Here is an 18262-nt window from a genome sequence, read left to right as displayed (position 1 = left end):
CAGTGGTCTGCAGCTATTTTGGCACAAGGTAATAAGTATTATGTGATAGATTTTTGACAAGAGTACCAAAAATCTTTGAAAACATTTTCCCAGCTGTGAGTGCTGAACTTATTTGAAAACCTTGCCTCCTTCTACCTGCCAAAGCTGTTACTTTTTTTCTTACCATCCAAAAGCAGACCAAACATGGCTTTTGCAAGTAATCAAATGAAACAAGTTTCACAAGAATGAATTTCCACTGAGAATACCCTTTCAAAGATAGCTGTCATAATACATGACAGCTGGAGCTGATTTTAATTGCCATGACAGAACAGTTACAGATTAGAGCAGTTAACACACTTTAATAATGCAAGTACAAGTGAGACAGTCATGAATAGCTCGACTGACTGCCATTGCTGATGCTTTTACAATGTTCTAGGTAAAAGATCAAAGACCACTGAAATAAAGTAACTCTGCAGTACTGTAGAAAAAATAGCGAGGGCCTGACGATCCACAAGAATAAAATTAGAGTCAGCTCCTTGAACACAGCCTCTTCTTGTTTTTCACATGTTATGGAAGTCTCTATTGTTTGCAGGACTATTTACAGGTGATCAAATAAATTGCTTTATCTGGGCGGGGAACATCAAGGGTATTGCTGAACTTAGCTCAGCTCGCGCCCCTATGTCAGGTGTCTTATGTCAGGCAATATGTACACAGAGCATCTAGAGCAATTACAGAACCTGGTTAATTTTCAGGCTACTGTAAAATATGTCTGGGTGCTGATGAAAAGCTTTTAACATTGGGAAACTGAAATGTGGCAATGTCCCAGATCACATGAAGTCAAGAGAGGGATGGAAGGGCTTTTTTCCCCAGAAGTTACTCCACGGTCTAGCTGTAGTACTCTATAGAAACATGAATGCTGTGTCCTTTACAAGATGGTCCTTATTCAGTCTGTAGAGACTATCAGCTGTAATGGCATTGATACTTGTTCACTGACGACTGTCAATGGATTTTTCCCATAGACTTTTGAACAGACAGCGCTGCTCAATTGCTGCAAAAAGAATTTTTTTAGCACTACTGAGCTAAGAAAGAAACACAGAAGAGCGATTACTAGTCTTCAAGACCCTCTACAATTCTTTATGTGTTAAGAATCTCTCAGTAACCCAACTTCAAGAATTAAGCAAAAGCTTTTTAATTAAAAAAAAAAAGTATTTCAAAATTTGGATTCTGGATCCAGCTACAGAAATCAGGGTAAATAGAAAAGGGAAAAAGGATATAGGGAACAAAGATGAAACATGAAAGTAGTTCTATAAATCTACAAACAGAATTCCTACATGCAGTATCCAAGGTAGGGGGAAACATATGACATCATGTAAAGTAAGCAGATCCTAATGAAAATCTGCTAAACTGGCATTAAACTACACATGTGCAAAATTTCTGGTATAACTGGCTCTGACTCGAAGTTTGCATTACCTCTCTTAATGGAATGATTACACTGCACAGGCTGCCATCCTGGCTAGCAAAGCAGATGTAGTTTTCTGAAATGCACATTTTCCCATGGGTGTTGTAATGACTGAAAGGAACCCATAAGAAGCACTCATGAACTTCTTTCAAGGTCTCTTCTTTGGGTAGCCTGAAGAATGCACTAAACTGCTCACTGTGGGCACGGCTCTCTAGGCCTCTGGATTAAAAACAAAACAAAAAACAGGGGAGGTGAGAGAAAAGAAAAATTACATAAGTTTAAAATGTCTTTACAAATACAAAAGGTAAAAAGTCCTTGGGAAAAGAGTAAAACATCATGCTCTCCCACAGTCCGTGGATTGATCTGGAGCGTTCAATGTTTTGCTTGAAGAGGCAACAAGGGGCAGGAGCACAGCTATCTATATACACCCATCTAAAAAAATACTTAAACACTTCACTAAACAGCGATAGATTCAAGCATGTTCTTACACAGTAAAGCACTTTGCTGGATCAGGGCCTACAGGTAGTGCGGGAAAACATACTAATAGCCTAATCTGCTCTGTTTCCCAACCCATCAGAACACGCACTTACACCTAAAACAAGTTCTGGCTTGACAGAGGAATAATTAGCTAGAAATGTAGCACATGTTGTAAACATCTGCCATGGGCTAATTCTTCACAGGTAACTGCAGCCAGAAGCAATGTTTTGGTTGTAGAGCAACATCCCTCTCCAGCACTGCTACAAAACTGAGGTATCAATTACCCAGGAAATACAACCTAAAACAGCTTTTATTACTAGTGTACTATAAAACTACATAGCTTTTTTTTTTTTCCTTAAATCATAGGTGCATGGAGCTCTAAGTAGGAAGAGTTATTAGAAAAATGCTTTATTGTAATTTCTGATTTGCAAACAGGTAACATTTCCCAAGAAAGCTTTAGTCCCTTTATGTGAATTTAAATTACCCAACAACAGATGTGCTTTTCCTGGTTACTTTTCACAGTAAATAGCTGTGCTCCACGGATCAAAACCTGAACGTTTGAGTGCGAATATGGACAGCTCTCTGAGGAAAAGGCAATATTCGCTTCAACAGAAACCAGAACTGAAGAGAAACCATAAAATTACTACAAGGAATAATCACACACCTTCCTTGAGAATGAGGGATGCTAACCATCGGGTTACTGACATACACATCTTTCCCACCGCACCCATCTGCAACTCATTGATTTTATCACCCATCTCCAGTGGCAGCAAAGCCATGCAGTTATTATTTACACATGTTTATCAAATGATTTATTCTTCACTTTCTCCTTCTTCACCAGATCTCTTTGTCGACACTGCAGCTTCATTCTTAATTTTCTAATCCTAAATGCTGCTAGAACACCTTTTAAAAATTCAAACTACTATAAACCCTATAGTTGAAGACCAGCTCTGAAGGTCTGATCACATCCTGCTTTCATATAGACTTTTGATACTGCAAAGTAACAAGAAATTACAATGCCCCACATTACTTTGATCCCAAATTTTAATGAGACGCTTGTTTAAGAGAACATCAGCTTTGCTGACATTTACAGATCTCCTTGAGACATGCATTCTCTTCCCCTTTGCCTAATAAAGTACTGGTCCTCGAGCAGACAGACTCTACGTAACATATTACCTCTTGGTGATCTGCAGAGGATCATGAAGGACTGGGTCATTTTCAAATGTCTCCTTGTCAAAAAGTCTCCTAACAGCATAGTTTGCCAGCTGCTCCATGAGAAGGAATGTTTCACTAATGTGCAAAAACATGGAAAAATAGTGATCTTCCCCACGGGAGCACACATGAATGCTCTCTGTCAGAATCACATTGGAAGTCTTCTCAAGCTTTGATATTTCATCCCAGGAGATAATAAGTTTTACTGAAAATATGAATACAGGCAGATGTGAGTAACTTCTTGTTAGCTGCTACCCTCATATTAAAAAAAGAAAAGTAGTAGTCAGCAGCACTAATAAAATATAATTAACCAATACAGTTAAATGATAACCCACTTGGAAAGGGCTACAAATTCACAAGCACAAAAAACACTCTCTTCACAATTCCTGTAAGATAATTCCATTAGAAAGAATTTTACAGGAAGAAAAACATTGAAGACACACCATTTATGAAAATACAAGCTTACATCACCTTTTTTTTGCACTCGTGAAACTGCAAATTGCAAACAAACATCATCATATAAGCTACCTCACTTCAACAGTTTACCAATAGGGCTTCTTAAAGTAAATCCATCATGTATTGGCAAAGGAACCGTGCCCAATAGCTATGATATTTCCTACTACAAATGAGAAGTATCTTAGAAAGGATCCTACTTTCTTTATGCTTTCTAGTTTTCACATAAATACAGTTATAGCTCACATTATTAGAGGCATTTGTTTGGGCATTTCAAACTAATGTTACACAGGAAAAAGAAGGTATGTGCAATTATCACCAGCGCACAGTGCAACCATGTGAAACACCAAGTCTGTGTGTGAAGAAATAACTGTAACCCTCACAGACCAAATTAATATGCAGCATGAATAAAGATTACAACATCTTTTCATTACAGCCAACTGCAACAGGTCTGCCTTCTCTCTTATACAGAGGAAGAATACTAATGGACATTGTCCATTAAGTTACACGAATGTATTCATTTCCATAAAGTATTTTATGTTTGCAGTTTTTTTCTATTCTGTGTTGACATCTGCTCACATGGCAAAATAGCTGCCTTAGGACATAGCAGGAATTCTTCCAAATCTGAAAGATAAACAGTAAAATGTGAAGGGATTAGGCTTAGTATCGAGGCTTGCTTACCTTCTGCTCCCAGCAAAAATGAGTAAAAACTAAGGAAGTTGGTACTAAGATAAAGCCATCCTTGACAGGGCACTCTGCCCTTCCAGTAACTGCATGAGTAATAGGTAACCAACTTCTCCTGCTCCGGTAATCCAAAACACTTTTCAAACTTCATAAGACCTTCACGAAACTTCTCAGGATCTTCTTCTTTTACAAAAGAACCTTTTCCCTCTTCAGCAATCAAACCCTAAAACAAAAGAACCAGTTACCTTACATACGCATCCATGTGGGTGGGTGTCATATATGCACCTGCATACATACAGCGTAGCATTCTCCTAACAGGACAGTAAATTTTAGAACAGGAAGAATAGTCTGAGGATCTGATCAAAACCCAGGTCACAAACCAAATGTGCTATTTCAGACTCATCCACCAAGTTTCCCACACAACTTAGGCAGGACACACATTCCCAGGTTTCCTCTTCTGAAATAGATATATTTTCCTCACTTAATCACAAGAATTCCTGGCTAAATATTTAGCATATATAAAGTGCACCTTCACAAAAATATGCCATATGCTTCCCAGGCATTACTAAAATTATTCTGACATAATTTATCAACAGTTTCAGACCACTCTCTAAAGGCATCTGGTGTATCATTTACCAAGAAGAGCATATGTCAACCAACCTTACTGAACTGTGAGGCAGATAAACAGGAACAATGGCATGTGTTGAAGTTAACAGGCACATACTACTCAATAAGAAGTACGTACCATTATGATGCTGTCCTTTGATATTCTAAAGAGGACACATTATTTGCATACGTTTAGAGGAAAAAAATACTTAGCTTTCCCCAATCATGTCATGTGCCCATTACTTACTCTTATCTTTCCCTGGACAAAGCTCGTAATATCTTCATTTGAATCAAATACTGATAAAGTCTTCATAACATTGTGTTCTAACCAGTCCCAGTGTTCTGTTATTTCTTCTCTGCTGGATCCTGATTGAAAGAGAAAGTTAGTGTTACTTAAAATTAGAACAGGCTTTAATCATTTCACTAAAAATATTAATCAAGAGAATACTTAGCAAATTCCTGATTCACAGAGTAATTTAGAAACACAAGTCCAAATGACAAGTCTCAAATTGATTGTCCAACTCTTGCATACACTAAAAATGTATTTGGTGTACATTAAAAATGCGCACTGCTGTGTTTTTATCTTTCAAGCCCTTTATGCAGCTATATTTCTACCCTTTACATCCAGAAACATCTCAGCTTTGCCAACATTGTGTGGCTCAGTGATGAAGCCTGTACCGTCCCAACATCGTTAGAATGCTCCCAGTCTAAGTCTAGAAGGTGGGAAATGTGAGGTCAAATTCATCATACTAAGAAAATGAAATCTGATCCTTTGATATCCTCAGCTGTGATCACTGGGTCACACCATTTTCCAGAGTAGAACTCCAAGACTTAGACCTGCTGTGCAAAATCCCGTCTAACAAATGTAAGGATGTAAAGCATACATCACGGTAACCAGGAAGGTAGCAAAGACTTATCTTTGGATACATGAAACAACTATTTATGTTACTGACAACAAACAATTGCTACTTACTCGTGCTCATTACAGGTCATGGTTTTATCTCATTCTAACTATCAACTGTATTTCTAACCACAGTAAAGCTCAGGCAACTGCCCTTCAGGAAACAATACCCCGTCCTACCTACAATAAAGTTCTGCTTATGCTGTAATTCCAAACAACGCATATTTTCATGCAGTTGCAGGCTTCTACAAGAGGTGAGAAGCACAGCTGCACCCCATATGGAAAACATACACCAGAACTAACTCCTGATGCAGGAAAAAAGTCTCATTTATACAAGGTGAACAATCCTTGAAACAATGTTTGGCGGCACCAGAATTAGTATTTTTTCCTTCTGGACCCTCTGGGACTCAAACACACGGGAATAAGGACTGTTTTCTTTCCTTTCATTACACATGTGCAAGAGGAGGAATAACTTAAAAAACCTGTTATCAATAACCATAAGGAATGTAGACCATAGAGCCAAGATAAAATTAAATGCTCCAAAAATATAAATACTGCTTTTTCAAACACCTTAGAGAGAAGCCAACCTTGTTACTTTATTTACTTGACACTGCTTTTTAATCTAGGTTTCAGACAGCTACCCCCTACTATAGGATGAATGATGTCACTGCAACTTTACAGCAAAGAAAAACCTCTCGCACCTGAACTTTCCAGAAATACATTTAGATTACTGGTTTACTTTAAATACAAAGGAATACTCCTACCCACCAGCTACTTTAATAATTACAGAAATGTGGCAGGCCAACTTCAAAATGCTTATGATAATGCATCTTATTCTTTCCACATACTCAATTACAAATTATGCAAGTGGTAACAGGTAATAAGCAGAGATGACACTAGTGAAACAACAGTAGAGGTTCCAGCAAATTCAATACTGAATCAGTTCTTTAAAGACAGGTGAGTCCCCATCAGATGGTGGGAGGCAGGGAGAGCGAAAGAGAGGGAAAGAATTTACATAGGTTTGAATAAAAGGATTCTAGAATATAAATTAATTGGCAGTTTCATCTTCCACAGGAATGCTCACAACTAAAATCAGCCAGTGTAATCACACACTATCAATACCCCCAAGCCAGAACACACCTTTAACAATGTCTTTTTTCTCAATTTACCTTGTAAAGACTAATTAAACAACTTTCAACGGACTCCACAGAATTAGTTAAAGTTGCCTTGGGAATGAATAGAAATTGTTCTAAATATGGGTGGATTTGCAACAACACTTTAAAAAATTATATGAAGAGTAATTAACATAGCAATTAAATTGCAAACTAATTATTTTTCTCAGACTACACATGTAGACCAATTACTTGAGTCACAGTGTGAATCAGAGGCACAGATGTGACACAATAAAGATGAAACTTTAAAATAAATATTTAAATGATTTAGGAGCACCGTTTCAGATCCTTAATATGTAACAGCAGGAACAAAATGTAGTCTCTTCAATTTCTTCACTTCACAGAAGGAACAATCTGTTTTCTAACACAAAGTACAACTACATTATATAGCCTTTTGTTGTAAAGTATACTTGTGCAGCACAGAATTGACATAAATTGGATCCTAAGGTGAAGATTACCTTTTGTATTTTCCCAAGGGCTGACCTGATGGCGTGAGAATTCCCCAGAGTATATTTCCAACACACTTATCAAAGTACCTTTTTGATAGCCTGTCACCATCAGTTCTGAGTTCTTCAGTAGTAGTCTTAAAATTTTATTCACTGCCAATTCACAAAGTGTTCAAATTCTATCAACTTTATAAAGCTGTCCTTTTAAAGTGACATGTAATGGATTACATTACATCATTATTAAACAGTTTTCTCACTGACTACTGCCCTTCAGAGAAGTCCTTGCAGAATGTGAACGGGAGCAGATTAGGATTACAGCGAGAAATGTGTAAACGATTAACTGAACATCTAAAAGAACAAATCTGTATTTTGAAAGTAGCTAACTGTATAGAGAATACAGCAAGAGGCCCAATTTTTCATTTAAGGTGAAGCAATGAAGCAAAGTCCAATGTAACAACAACACAGCACTTACTAGTGGAATTACTCATACATGTAAGTGTTTTCAGAATGGTGAATTTCCTGCAAAGCTCATCTTTTGCCACAAGCAACTAAAAGGAAGGCCCAGAGCCCAGAGAAGTCTAGATGGAGTCTTGTTTCTTTAAAGAACACTGCTAATGAAAAAAATAAAAGCATGGAAAAATGAACTAAAATACGTGGTTCTTTTTTACTGTAATTATAGATGTTTTCAGAGTTTTCAATAAGCCTAAGAAATAGATTAATTCCACAACAGTGACTTTTTAGCATTAGATCACATGACAATATTAATTTACTTCAATATAAAGACAGGACCATGCCTCAGAAGAAAAACCAATGATGCATGTAAAGAATAAAAGAGTCCACTTTTGGAACGCAGGTCTCTTTGGACACCCAGAAGTTAAGCAGCCTGTATAAAGGAATTAAGAGTTTTTTCAGGAGAAGCTGCAAAACTTAAAATAAATTAAAAAAACCCACAACAAAATAAATGCATGCACGCTATCAGAAAGCATGCTCTAGGAAAAAGCATATACTCTACTCTCAAGGTTAATTTTCATTTCTATTTTCTACTGATTAATAACACAACATGAGAAAGAGAAAGAACTTCTAAAACTACAAGAGCAACAGCTCTGACCATGACTGGGAACCTGGCTCATTTTAACAAGCAAAGAGAAAGTAGAAAAAGACATTAGGATAAGCAGCTCCTGCTATTCCTACCTACAGCACACTTAATACTCTCAAGGGTCAACTTCTCCGTATCATCCTGAACTGTGCCAAGATACACTTGCACCTTTCAGAAGAAAAGATGGTGCGTCTATTGGAGCACCAAGGCAGCTTTTCAGTACTTCACAGACTGCTGCAGAGAGCAGGCAATTGCAAGTTGTAATAGGAAGAGTCCATAGATATACTCAGAAAAACTGGAACGACATGCTACTGTCAATCACAGGTTTTCAAATAACTCTAAACCATTTAGAGGTCACAGGAATGAGTAATGATGTGAGAGGATTAGCCCAAAAATGGACCGCATACTTTGTAGCTTCATTTTTCACTTTATAATCTCAGTTCGCTTCTAAATCATAGTACATACCACATGCAATGGACCAGTAGACTTGAGAGTCTGGTGTCTGATGCAGGATGCGAAATGGGGCGACTTTCGATGTAGAATCCAACACCGCATCTAATGTTCCCACGAGAAGACCTGTTGTGTTCAAGAAAATGTATACAGCATAGTGAAACTACGGTTTTTCAAACGTACACTCGCTTCTCTGTCCTTTCTTAGTCAATAGGAATGCTACCCAATACGGACTAATGAACTCAGAGGAAACAAAAGCACAAATAAATAAAGCAAAAAGTGCTCCCAGAGGAACCTCTTTGGGAGGTGATGATATTTTGATCCAGTAAAAGCCATTATAAACACAAAATGAGGGTGAAGAAGTTTTTTGAGATGACCCCCTTGGAAGAGATAGCCACATAGTATGCCAAACTAGAGGACAACCTGAAAAGTAACACGGTAGTTCACAGCCTTCAGTGAGCATAAGCAGTAATTGAACTACCTCTTAATTAGTCATTTACTGTTCTGTTTTCCAGTCACAGGAAACAGGAAAATGCAATTCCATTATGTCTGATTTTTATGAAAATCACACCATTTTCACATGAGAACACCATATCATACTTTCTGTGCATACAAAAGTTTTGCTGCTCATAGCTAGAAAATACCTGCCATTCTTTAGAAACAGTCTGTCAGATTACTCCTACATAAAGTATGGAACACTAATATTTCATCCTATTACATAAAATGCATTATTCCGACATAGATTATACACCCAAGATACGATGGCCACATCACCTCCCTGCCCATAAATATTGAATTAGCTCCTATTAAACAGAGTTCAGATTAAAATATACTAATTTCATTAAGGAGACATACTTAATCTCTCCACAACCAGGAGCAAAAAGTTTCCTGAGAAAATGAGTATGCATTTTATCTTGGCTGCCAAAATCATTCTTGCTGCACAGTAATAAAAATATTAGCCCAGATATTTTAAAAGTTACTTTCAAATCTAATAATCAGGGAATTCTAAAAGAGGAAGAAAATTCCGTAAATAACAAAAAGATAGGCTTTTGGATCCTGATGCAGAAGTAAAACTTTTTCTTCTTGTTACAACATAAACAAAAATACAAGCAACAATACCTTATGCTTCCTTCCTGTATCTCCTATGCTTGCCATCCTTCTAGCATGGCCACATAAATGGAAAGTTAACTAAAGCTACCAAAGCAATCACACACAGCTTGTATGCTCCTACAGAAGAACTGCAAAATAAGAGACGAGATTACCTAGAAAAATATGAGATGCAATTACCCAAAGTGATGCTGTAAAGTCTGTTCTGCCACCCCGCTGAGATCACGGATGCAGGGCATTCCCAAAAAAATGCTATTAGTGTAGAGAGCTCGTATGCAAAGTTAACATATCCCTCATAGCACCTCTAAGTACCCTTCCTTGTTTAATGGAAAATAATCTTTTGATTCAGGTTTTTAATATTCCATAGCAGCATTAGATTTAGATCATTTCAAATGCATCCCTCAAAAGTTATTTCAGAATTTTTAGGTTGGTTTCTGATGCTTTTTGTTCCACTTTCTTTCCATTAACCCCCTCTCAAATTCTGAACAATATCAATTGTGAGAGAATGTAAGAAAGTGAAGTAAGACAAAATCGTGTAAGTCTACACAAGCATCTTCAGAACATGGTTTTCCTAAGGGTACACTTTCAGCATAGAGCTTGTGTGACTGCCTTACGGTGGCTATTCAAGTTTCATAATGCTTTTGCTTCTCTTAAAAAAAATGGATGTGAATAATGAAAAACACAAAATAACCCCAAAGACCAGTACATTACATCAATCAAAAATACTACCTTGTCTTTTCTGCAATTCATAGATTGTATGTTACTGTTGGAAAGAAGAATTTTTTTGTAGTTTCCAACTGAAGTCAGCCATTGAATAGATAACAACATTTATGTCTGTTTAAAGAGCTCTGGCATACTGAATGAGTCATAACAGTGAGCTGATCTCAAGGTTGGCTTTGCTTCAGCGAATGTTTTATTATTTCATTCACAATTCTCCTAATATCGTTTTCTGTTATGATATACAATACAAGGACATTAGTCACCGTTTATAAGGTTAATGCAACTGCTCAGCTTGAGAGAATGATTACAACAGTGCATGACAAAGCAGCACTCCTCAAAATGCCTTAACAGTTTCCGTCTACTTGGAAGGTCATTAGATTTTAGACACAATAAACTGTATGGGGTTAGCAACAGTCACTTCAACAGTCCTACTGGTCAATACTGCTTTGTCCACAAATGTGATATACACTACAGGTTTGCACTTAAGCTAATAAATACTCAGTACATGATGAACTAATTCCAGTGGCTATGGCCACTGGCATAATTGCGAGGAATCAGCATGGTCTCACCTTCTTACCCTAGTTCTGAAAGTGCCCTAAGAGCTGCGTAATTTTTGAATACTGTATTATCAGTCAGGGTTTCCATAACTACCAGTTGTTGGGTGCTTCTCAGCAAGCATTCCCTTTTATTGCTATTTCCCGATGGAAAATGAAGAACCAGGTTCACCCAGGCAAGTGAGGCCACTGCTGAGCGGTTTGCTGGCACTCTGCTAACTCCATTCGCACAAGACTGACAATGAATGATTCACTTCCAGGGCTGCAGAGATTTAAAATTCACCTGTATAATGACAAGGATATTAACCGTAAAATCAGGGAGTAGGTAACAAAAAAATCAGTAACTGCTCAGCCCAGGCACTAACACTATCTCTGTAAGGGAGGCAAGGGGAAAAAGCAGCTCAGGCCATACTTGCCAATCCCTCGCTAACGAAATGTAGTACATGTTGCTCTCAATCAACCAGTTTTAGGAACAACCTACAGAAGGTCATCTACTCTCATCTCTGCTCAAAGCTAGACCCCACAGTTTCTACTGTGCATTCCACCTAAATCGTCCTCTTGCCGCGCTCGGGGAATGACTTCAGCTGTAGATACAGAACGGGATGCACATTTACACAGAGAAGGGGCTCTGCTTTTAGAAGAGATTTTCAGTTTCACAGCTACTGGCGTAAAAGTAGTGGGAAATACATTAGATACTTAAATAAATAGAGTTAAATACCCTAAAATTAAAACAAAGAATAGCTTTGAAATAAGGATGTGTTCTTCCTAAAAGTCTCCTAAAACACTTGCTTAACAAGAGATCAACATTAGCTGCAGAGACATGCACCACAACACATCTGCAATGAATTATGCTCTCATTTGTACTAATTTAGGCCATAAAGCCAATATGTTACATGAAAATAACTGCCCAGCATTTTGCCATCTGGGGGCAACACCAGTTTGTTCTTCTATAATTATTTCACCAAGTACATCAAGAGTCTCCTAATACTCACTTTTTGTTTTGTCCTTTTCAACCCACAACCTCAAAGATTTTTTTTTCCTGGAATAGCTGTCAGTTACATCTTTTTTACTGCTGACAATCTTCTTTATTTTAAATATGTATATCATACCCAGCAATCTGACTACTTCCTATCCTTTGTGGGACTAGTGTAATGCAAACAGAATAATACAAGTTCCATTTTACCAATGAAGAACTGGAATCAAAGAAAATATGCTGCTGTCTTTTTTTAAAAAGGCACTATAGTTTGGAAGCAAAGTTAGCACAAGCCTGTTCTCTTCTCTAATGCATAACAGTACCTTTGAGGTCAATAATTAATTATATTAAAACTGGATCAGCCAGCCTCCTGATTTGCTACATTAGGAGTGTTAAGGGACGTAAAATATTTATAAGACTGTAAGAGTTCCTTACAAACAGAAATGTTCTATTAGCGCAACACTGGTCGGGCCCATTACACTAAGGATTTTGAAAACTAGACACTTTGATGTACAACTGAGTTCTCACTCTTAGTTTATTTACATCATCATAAAAAGGAGCTGTTTGAAAACACTGTAAAAGCTTTTCCCTGAGTGGCAGAAAGTGATATTCTGCAGCTACAGTCAGCTTCATTTCGGCAGTAACTGCTCACTTCTAGAAACTGAAGAGTTCAAAGGCTAATCAGAGCAGAACCAAAGTGGAAAAAATACTGTAAAACAAGTAAGTTTGTGACAGATAGCTGTGGTAGTTTGATCTTGGCTGGATGACAGGTGCCCACCAAAGCCGCTCTATCACTCCCCTCGTCAGCTGGACGGGGGGAAAAAAAGCATGATGGAAGGCTCGTGGGTGGAGATCAGGACAGGGAGAGATTACCCACCAATTACCATCATGGGCAAAACAGACTCGACTTGGGGAAATTAATTTAATTTGTTGCCAATCAAATCAGAGTAGGGTAATGAGAAATACAAACTAAATCTTAAAATACCTTCCCCACTAAAATACCTTCCCCACCCTCTTCTTCCCAGGCTCAACTTCACTCCCAGTTCTCTCCCTCCTCCCCATTTCGGCGCAGGGGACGGGGAATAGTGGTCATGGTCAGTTCATCACACATTGTCTCTGCCACTCCTTCCTCCTCTTGGGGAGGACTCCTCACACTCTGCCCCTGCTCCAGCGTGGGGTCCCTCCCACGGGAGACAGTTCTCCACAAACTTCTCCAACGTGAGTCCTTCCCATGGGCTGCAGTTCTTCACTGACTGCTCCAGCGTGGGTCCCCCATGGGGTCACAAGTCCTGCCAGCAAACCTGCTCCAGCGTGGGCTCTTCTCTCCACGGGGCCACGGGGCCACTCCCTCCAAACTCCTATGCTGCGAGCTAGCTAGCAATGATGCAGACAACAAGCTACATCTTTTAAAAAGCAGGAATAGGAATACCAGCAGGAGCCTTCTACAGATTCAGAATAGCAATAACTGCTGCAGGAAATCCAGGACTTGAAGAGTCAAAGTTTTCCCCTACCCTTGCAAGCACGGCACATAAAACAAGCAGGGAAGACTAGTTCCAGCCATGTATTTCACTGACAAGTTTGTCTCCTCTGACAATTGCATTTTACTTTAATTTCTCAAGCAGAAAGAGATGAATTGAAACAATGGAAGCAGAAAACAAGTAATTTGTTTTCTGACATTTGAGTGAAAGATTGGTATTTTATGACACCAGATACTCATTTGTATAACTACTCAAGGAATACCCACCTCCTAATTAAGGTACTGTCTAAACTATAACCAAAGCAACATCTTTGTGACCAATACGCTTAATCTCACTAGACCTTGGTTACAGCTTGTGCATTCACAACACAGGTTTTGTGTCATCATAACTGTGCTTCCACAGATGGGCCGTTTTGCCTAACTACATTCTTATCAATACACTCTAGAAAACCTGAGTAGCTCTCCCACAGCGGCTCTGCAGAAGACAGAACGACCAGAGGACATGGTCACACGGTTGCACTGCCGGACATACAGCAACGTACTTTGGGACAATCTATTGTGTTCTGAATTATCAGGAAGTAGAACCAGGCAAACAGGTTACAGTACCTGTATCCTTAGGTGAGGTCTAAGAAGGGAAAGCAAAATGAAATGTAAAGCTAAGCAGGTGCACACCTGCAGGAAGAGAGCCAAGACTGAGCAAAACCAGCACAAGATACTTCTGTCCATTTTTACCCACACTAGCCAACTCAGAACTACGCTGTGTGAGGAACACAAGCCTTAAGAGCTACATAAGAGCTGTGTCATCTACAGATGACAAACTGGCCCTGCTGTAACAGTCAGTCCAGAAGGGTCACACAAACACATCCAACTGCAGCCTTCTTTCTAAACCTAGGACAGCACCAGAATTCCCAGCCTTCCTTCAGGTAAGTGTCTTTGCTCTCATCTATCTTTTTCTCCTTGCTATGTACCTTCTGCAGCTATCAGCTGCTTCCTCAAAACTCACATCTCCCCTCCTTAAAGTCTGTCTTACCAAGTGTACTCCTGTATTCTTGGGAATCCTTTGCTACTGCCTCCTCAGCTAGTCCTCGTTACTGCTATTCAAACCCTGCAGCACTGTTCAGCTTTATTCCCATTCCTGCCTTGATGCATTGCCCCTCTCTTCCCTCAACACTTAGTCTTCCATTGCTGCCTCCCTCTTTCACTCATAACTCCCCAGTCCCCCAATGCTGCCAGTCACCTCTAGCCTTGTCTTGTCAGCTGAAAAATGCTGTTCAGAACAAGATTATACTTGGCATGTTTGCGATGACTTCAGAAGATAATAGCTGTGCATTGTTTTTTTCTAAAGTAAACGCTAATTTTCTTGAGTGACACATAGCAATATAAAATTAAAATCAGGCACAGCAAATTATACTAGCTTATACCTAGGAGGTTTGAATATTTTCGAACCTGCAAACCCAAATATAACTGCATTTTTTCCAATTTTCTTGTTAATCTTTCTTAATCACAATTTTAATTCAATAACATCTCACTCTTTTTGTTTCTGTCCAGTGAGAAACATAACTTGTACAGCCAAAATCTGTATGAATCTAACATTATGAGAAAAACTACAGAAATAAAATGTGCAATGCCACATTAAAAAAAGCATACTACAGGAACTATCCCATTCAAGTCTTTTTCCACACTGTCAAATGCCATCAAGGACAGAAGACTAGTGACAGAAGCCTCACCTTCAACAAAATCCGAAGGGCACTAGGAGGCCCCAGCCCTCTGTCCAACTGTAAGCCTACAAGGATGTTTTAAAATGAACACCTAATTCTAGTTCTTATGATTTCCCTTTAGTCACAGTTCTTATCACACAGAAAGACAACCCTCATACCAACTCAGCTTCCTTGGCTTCCAAAGATACAAGGACAGAGAATGGCCGATCTAGCCTGATGCCCACAAGACTTCCAAGGTTGCAAAAATATCACCCTTGGTTCTAAGCCAAAGCCTAACATTATCTATCGGTACTATTATGATATGCCTAGAAGAGAATCTGGGATTTTGTGATGCTTTCTTTTCACACTTTCTTTGTGCCCTCCAAGTGGTACAGATGCCAATGAAGAACGCCCCACCTCCAGCTGGGAGGGCTATATATACATCTGAAATTCATAAGCCAAAAATTTGGACTTTGTGTTTTTGTCTTGTAGAATAAGTAAATGTTTCAACAAGACAATTACACCTCGTGTTTAATATAGCTTGCTTTATGATGACACAATTATAGAGAGCCTAGAAAGACCCAGAGGGACGCAACTCATGCAAAACACCCAAGAACCATAGCCCACCCAGGAACAACTTTACTCTGCTTCGCTGTAGCATTTCTCTTTGACAGGGTCAATGACAGATGCCAACAAACTATGAAGGACACAGTTCTAGTCTGAACAGCTACCACAACAGTGGCAGCTGGGGTCCCTGCAGTACACAACAATACAAACAGACAAGAATTAAAAATAGAAACTCAGCTCCATACCTTGAAGTTTGCATGAAATAAAGTTTATTATATAGTTGTCAATGCCCTGTCACTTTCCTGACACACCCCTCCTGACAAGCTCCATCAAATCACATGCTTGTTTTTTAAGTAAGTGATCAGAAATGCCTCAGCAGGAGCTCACTTCAAGCAGATTCAGATGCACGCAGGAAAAAGGATTTGGAAATGAGCATCTTGCCAAAGCAAGACAGATCTGTCATTTCTTCTGATGCCTCCTTCCAAAAGGCTGCAAATCTAACTCTGCCAGGGTGTCCGTTGGAGCAAAGGGCCGTTACACTAGTACCGAGTGTTGGGCTTGGTACTGACCTCAGCTTGACATACCACTGCCGGGGCGGCTGCTGGCCCTGGGCAGCCCAACGCCCTCAGCACATCCCCACTGATCTCCTCCGCTACCATGGGCACTGCAGGCCCCATCCCACGGAGTGCGCCAGAAACTTTATCCGTCCCTGGAAGTGTTCAAGGCCAGGCTGGATGGGGCTTTGAGCAGCATGGTCTGGTGGGAGGTGTCCCTGCCCATGGCAGGGGGATGGAACTAGATGATCTTTAAGGTCCCTTCCAACCCAAACCATTCTATGATTCCTTTTCCCAGTGGGATTTCTGTTGACTTGCCTCTCTCATGCCAGGAAAAAGGGGGGAAGGAGGAAAAAAAGAACCACATGAGACGCTCCATGAAGGTCAAGGGCTCCAAAAATCGGCCAGGCCTCCCCCCCTCCCTGCCCCTCTGGAGCCGGGGGGGGTCCCAGGACCGGCAAACGGCCATCCTCCCCCTCCAGCCCTTCCTTCGGCCCCTTCACCCGCCAGCCCCGAGAGACCGGGCCTGAGGCGGCCCCGCCGCCGAGCCGCGGCGAGACCCTGCCCCGGCCACCGGGGCTTGGGGGGGGTGGGGGGGTGGCCGTACCTGCCAGCCCGCCTCCTCCCTCCTCGCCGTAGCCCCGCCGCCTCTGCAGCACGAAGTACTGGTTGGAGCGCTCCTGCACCCACAGCTTGAGGGCATTTTTCAGCAGCACCTCCTCGGGCTTCAGCCACATCGCGGCGGCCGCCTCACTCCCCGCCGCCGCCGCCCATTCCTGCCGCGCCGCCCGGCCTCCCCCTCCCACGTACACAGCCCGGCTGCCAGCCGAGCCAGGCGAGCGGGGGGAGCGGCGCTGCCCCGAGGCATGCTGGGAGATGTAGTCCCCGCGGGCGGCTGGCAGCGCCGCGCCGCTGCCTCAGGACTACAGCTCCCGTCGGGCGCCGCGCGGCCGCCCGCCTCCCGCGCCGTGTGGCGGCAGCCTGCCCGCCCGTCACAGGCGGGGACGGGGAGAGGCCGCTCGCAGCCCGCCGGGGCTCGTCCCAGCCCGCGGAAGGCGGCTCGAGAGTTGTGGCTCCTTCTGTCCCACAGGCTGCGGGAAGAGACTCGTCCTCCCGCCCCGCCCACACGGCACCACCCCTCCCTTGTCCCGGAGCTGACCGGCCCCAACCCCAACTCCTGTCAGGCAGGGCCGCAGCAGGATCGGGCCTCCCCGACGGGCCTCCTGTGTGTCCTTAAAACGCCTTCATAAAGCGGGCTGGGTGTTTTTTTTGTACTCTCTGCCAGTCGGAGAAGTACCATTCTCAATTTTGGCCAAATTGTATTCTGTTTCTGTATTCCATTCCACAGACAGGCAGCACCAGAGACTTTGGCTTTTACGTTTGCTTTTCTGTCAGCACTAAGCCCTATGCTGCCACAGGAGACTGAGGTGCAGAAAGAATAAAACCCACAGGAAAAACCTGCCATGCAAGAAAGAGAGCCATGGCCACTACCTCCACCGGCAACCCTGTCACAGCGCTGGTGCATGTCCCCGCCTGGTCACAGGCCATGCCAGGAGCAGAGGAGTAGCCCCAGCAGCTGCAGAAGTAGACGTACAGTCACCATTCCCTATTTACATTTCACGTTATAAAAAGACCATCTGCCTCATTGCTTCTATCGCCCAACATGATTCAGTGCTAA

General features: G+C 41.1%; 1 protein-coding gene across 3 annotated transcripts in view; it reads right to left on the bottom strand.

The window, feature by feature from the left end:
* Positions 1 to 17395, bottom strand: part of TBC1D8B (TBC1 domain family member 8B) — a 39979-nt gene extending 22584 nt beyond the window's left edge. For 2 of the 3 annotated variants that reach the window (XR_012589137.1, XM_074601596.1), the window contains exons 1-6: positions 17192 to 17390; positions 8951 to 9061; positions 5118 to 5236; positions 4262 to 4487; positions 3092 to 3332; positions 1450 to 1657 (exon numbers count right to left, since the gene is read on the bottom strand). Coding sequence is in view for 2 of the 3 variants with exons in the window: in XM_074601596.1 (XP_074457697.1) it covers positions 1450 to 1657; positions 3092 to 3332; positions 4262 to 4487; positions 5118 to 5236; positions 8951 to 9061; positions 17192 to 17321 (1035 nt within the window). In the remaining variant the exon portion in view is untranslated. Of the gene's footprint in view, positions 1 to 1449; positions 1658 to 3091; positions 3333 to 4261; positions 4488 to 5117; positions 5237 to 8950; positions 9062 to 17191 lie in introns of all 3 variants that reach the window. The other variant, XM_074601595.1, reaches the window with a different exon arrangement.
* Between the last annotated feature and the right edge of the window lie 867 nt (positions 17396 to 18262).

The sequence above is a fragment of the Larus michahellis genome, chromosome 9, assembly GCF_964199755.1.
Source record: "Larus michahellis chromosome 9, bLarMic1.1, whole genome shotgun sequence".
NCBI lineage: Eukaryota > Metazoa > Chordata > Aves > Charadriiformes > Laridae > Larus > Larus michahellis.
The sequence above is the reverse complement of the archived record's forward strand: the minus strand, read 5'-3'. Positions and strand labels throughout refer to the sequence as shown.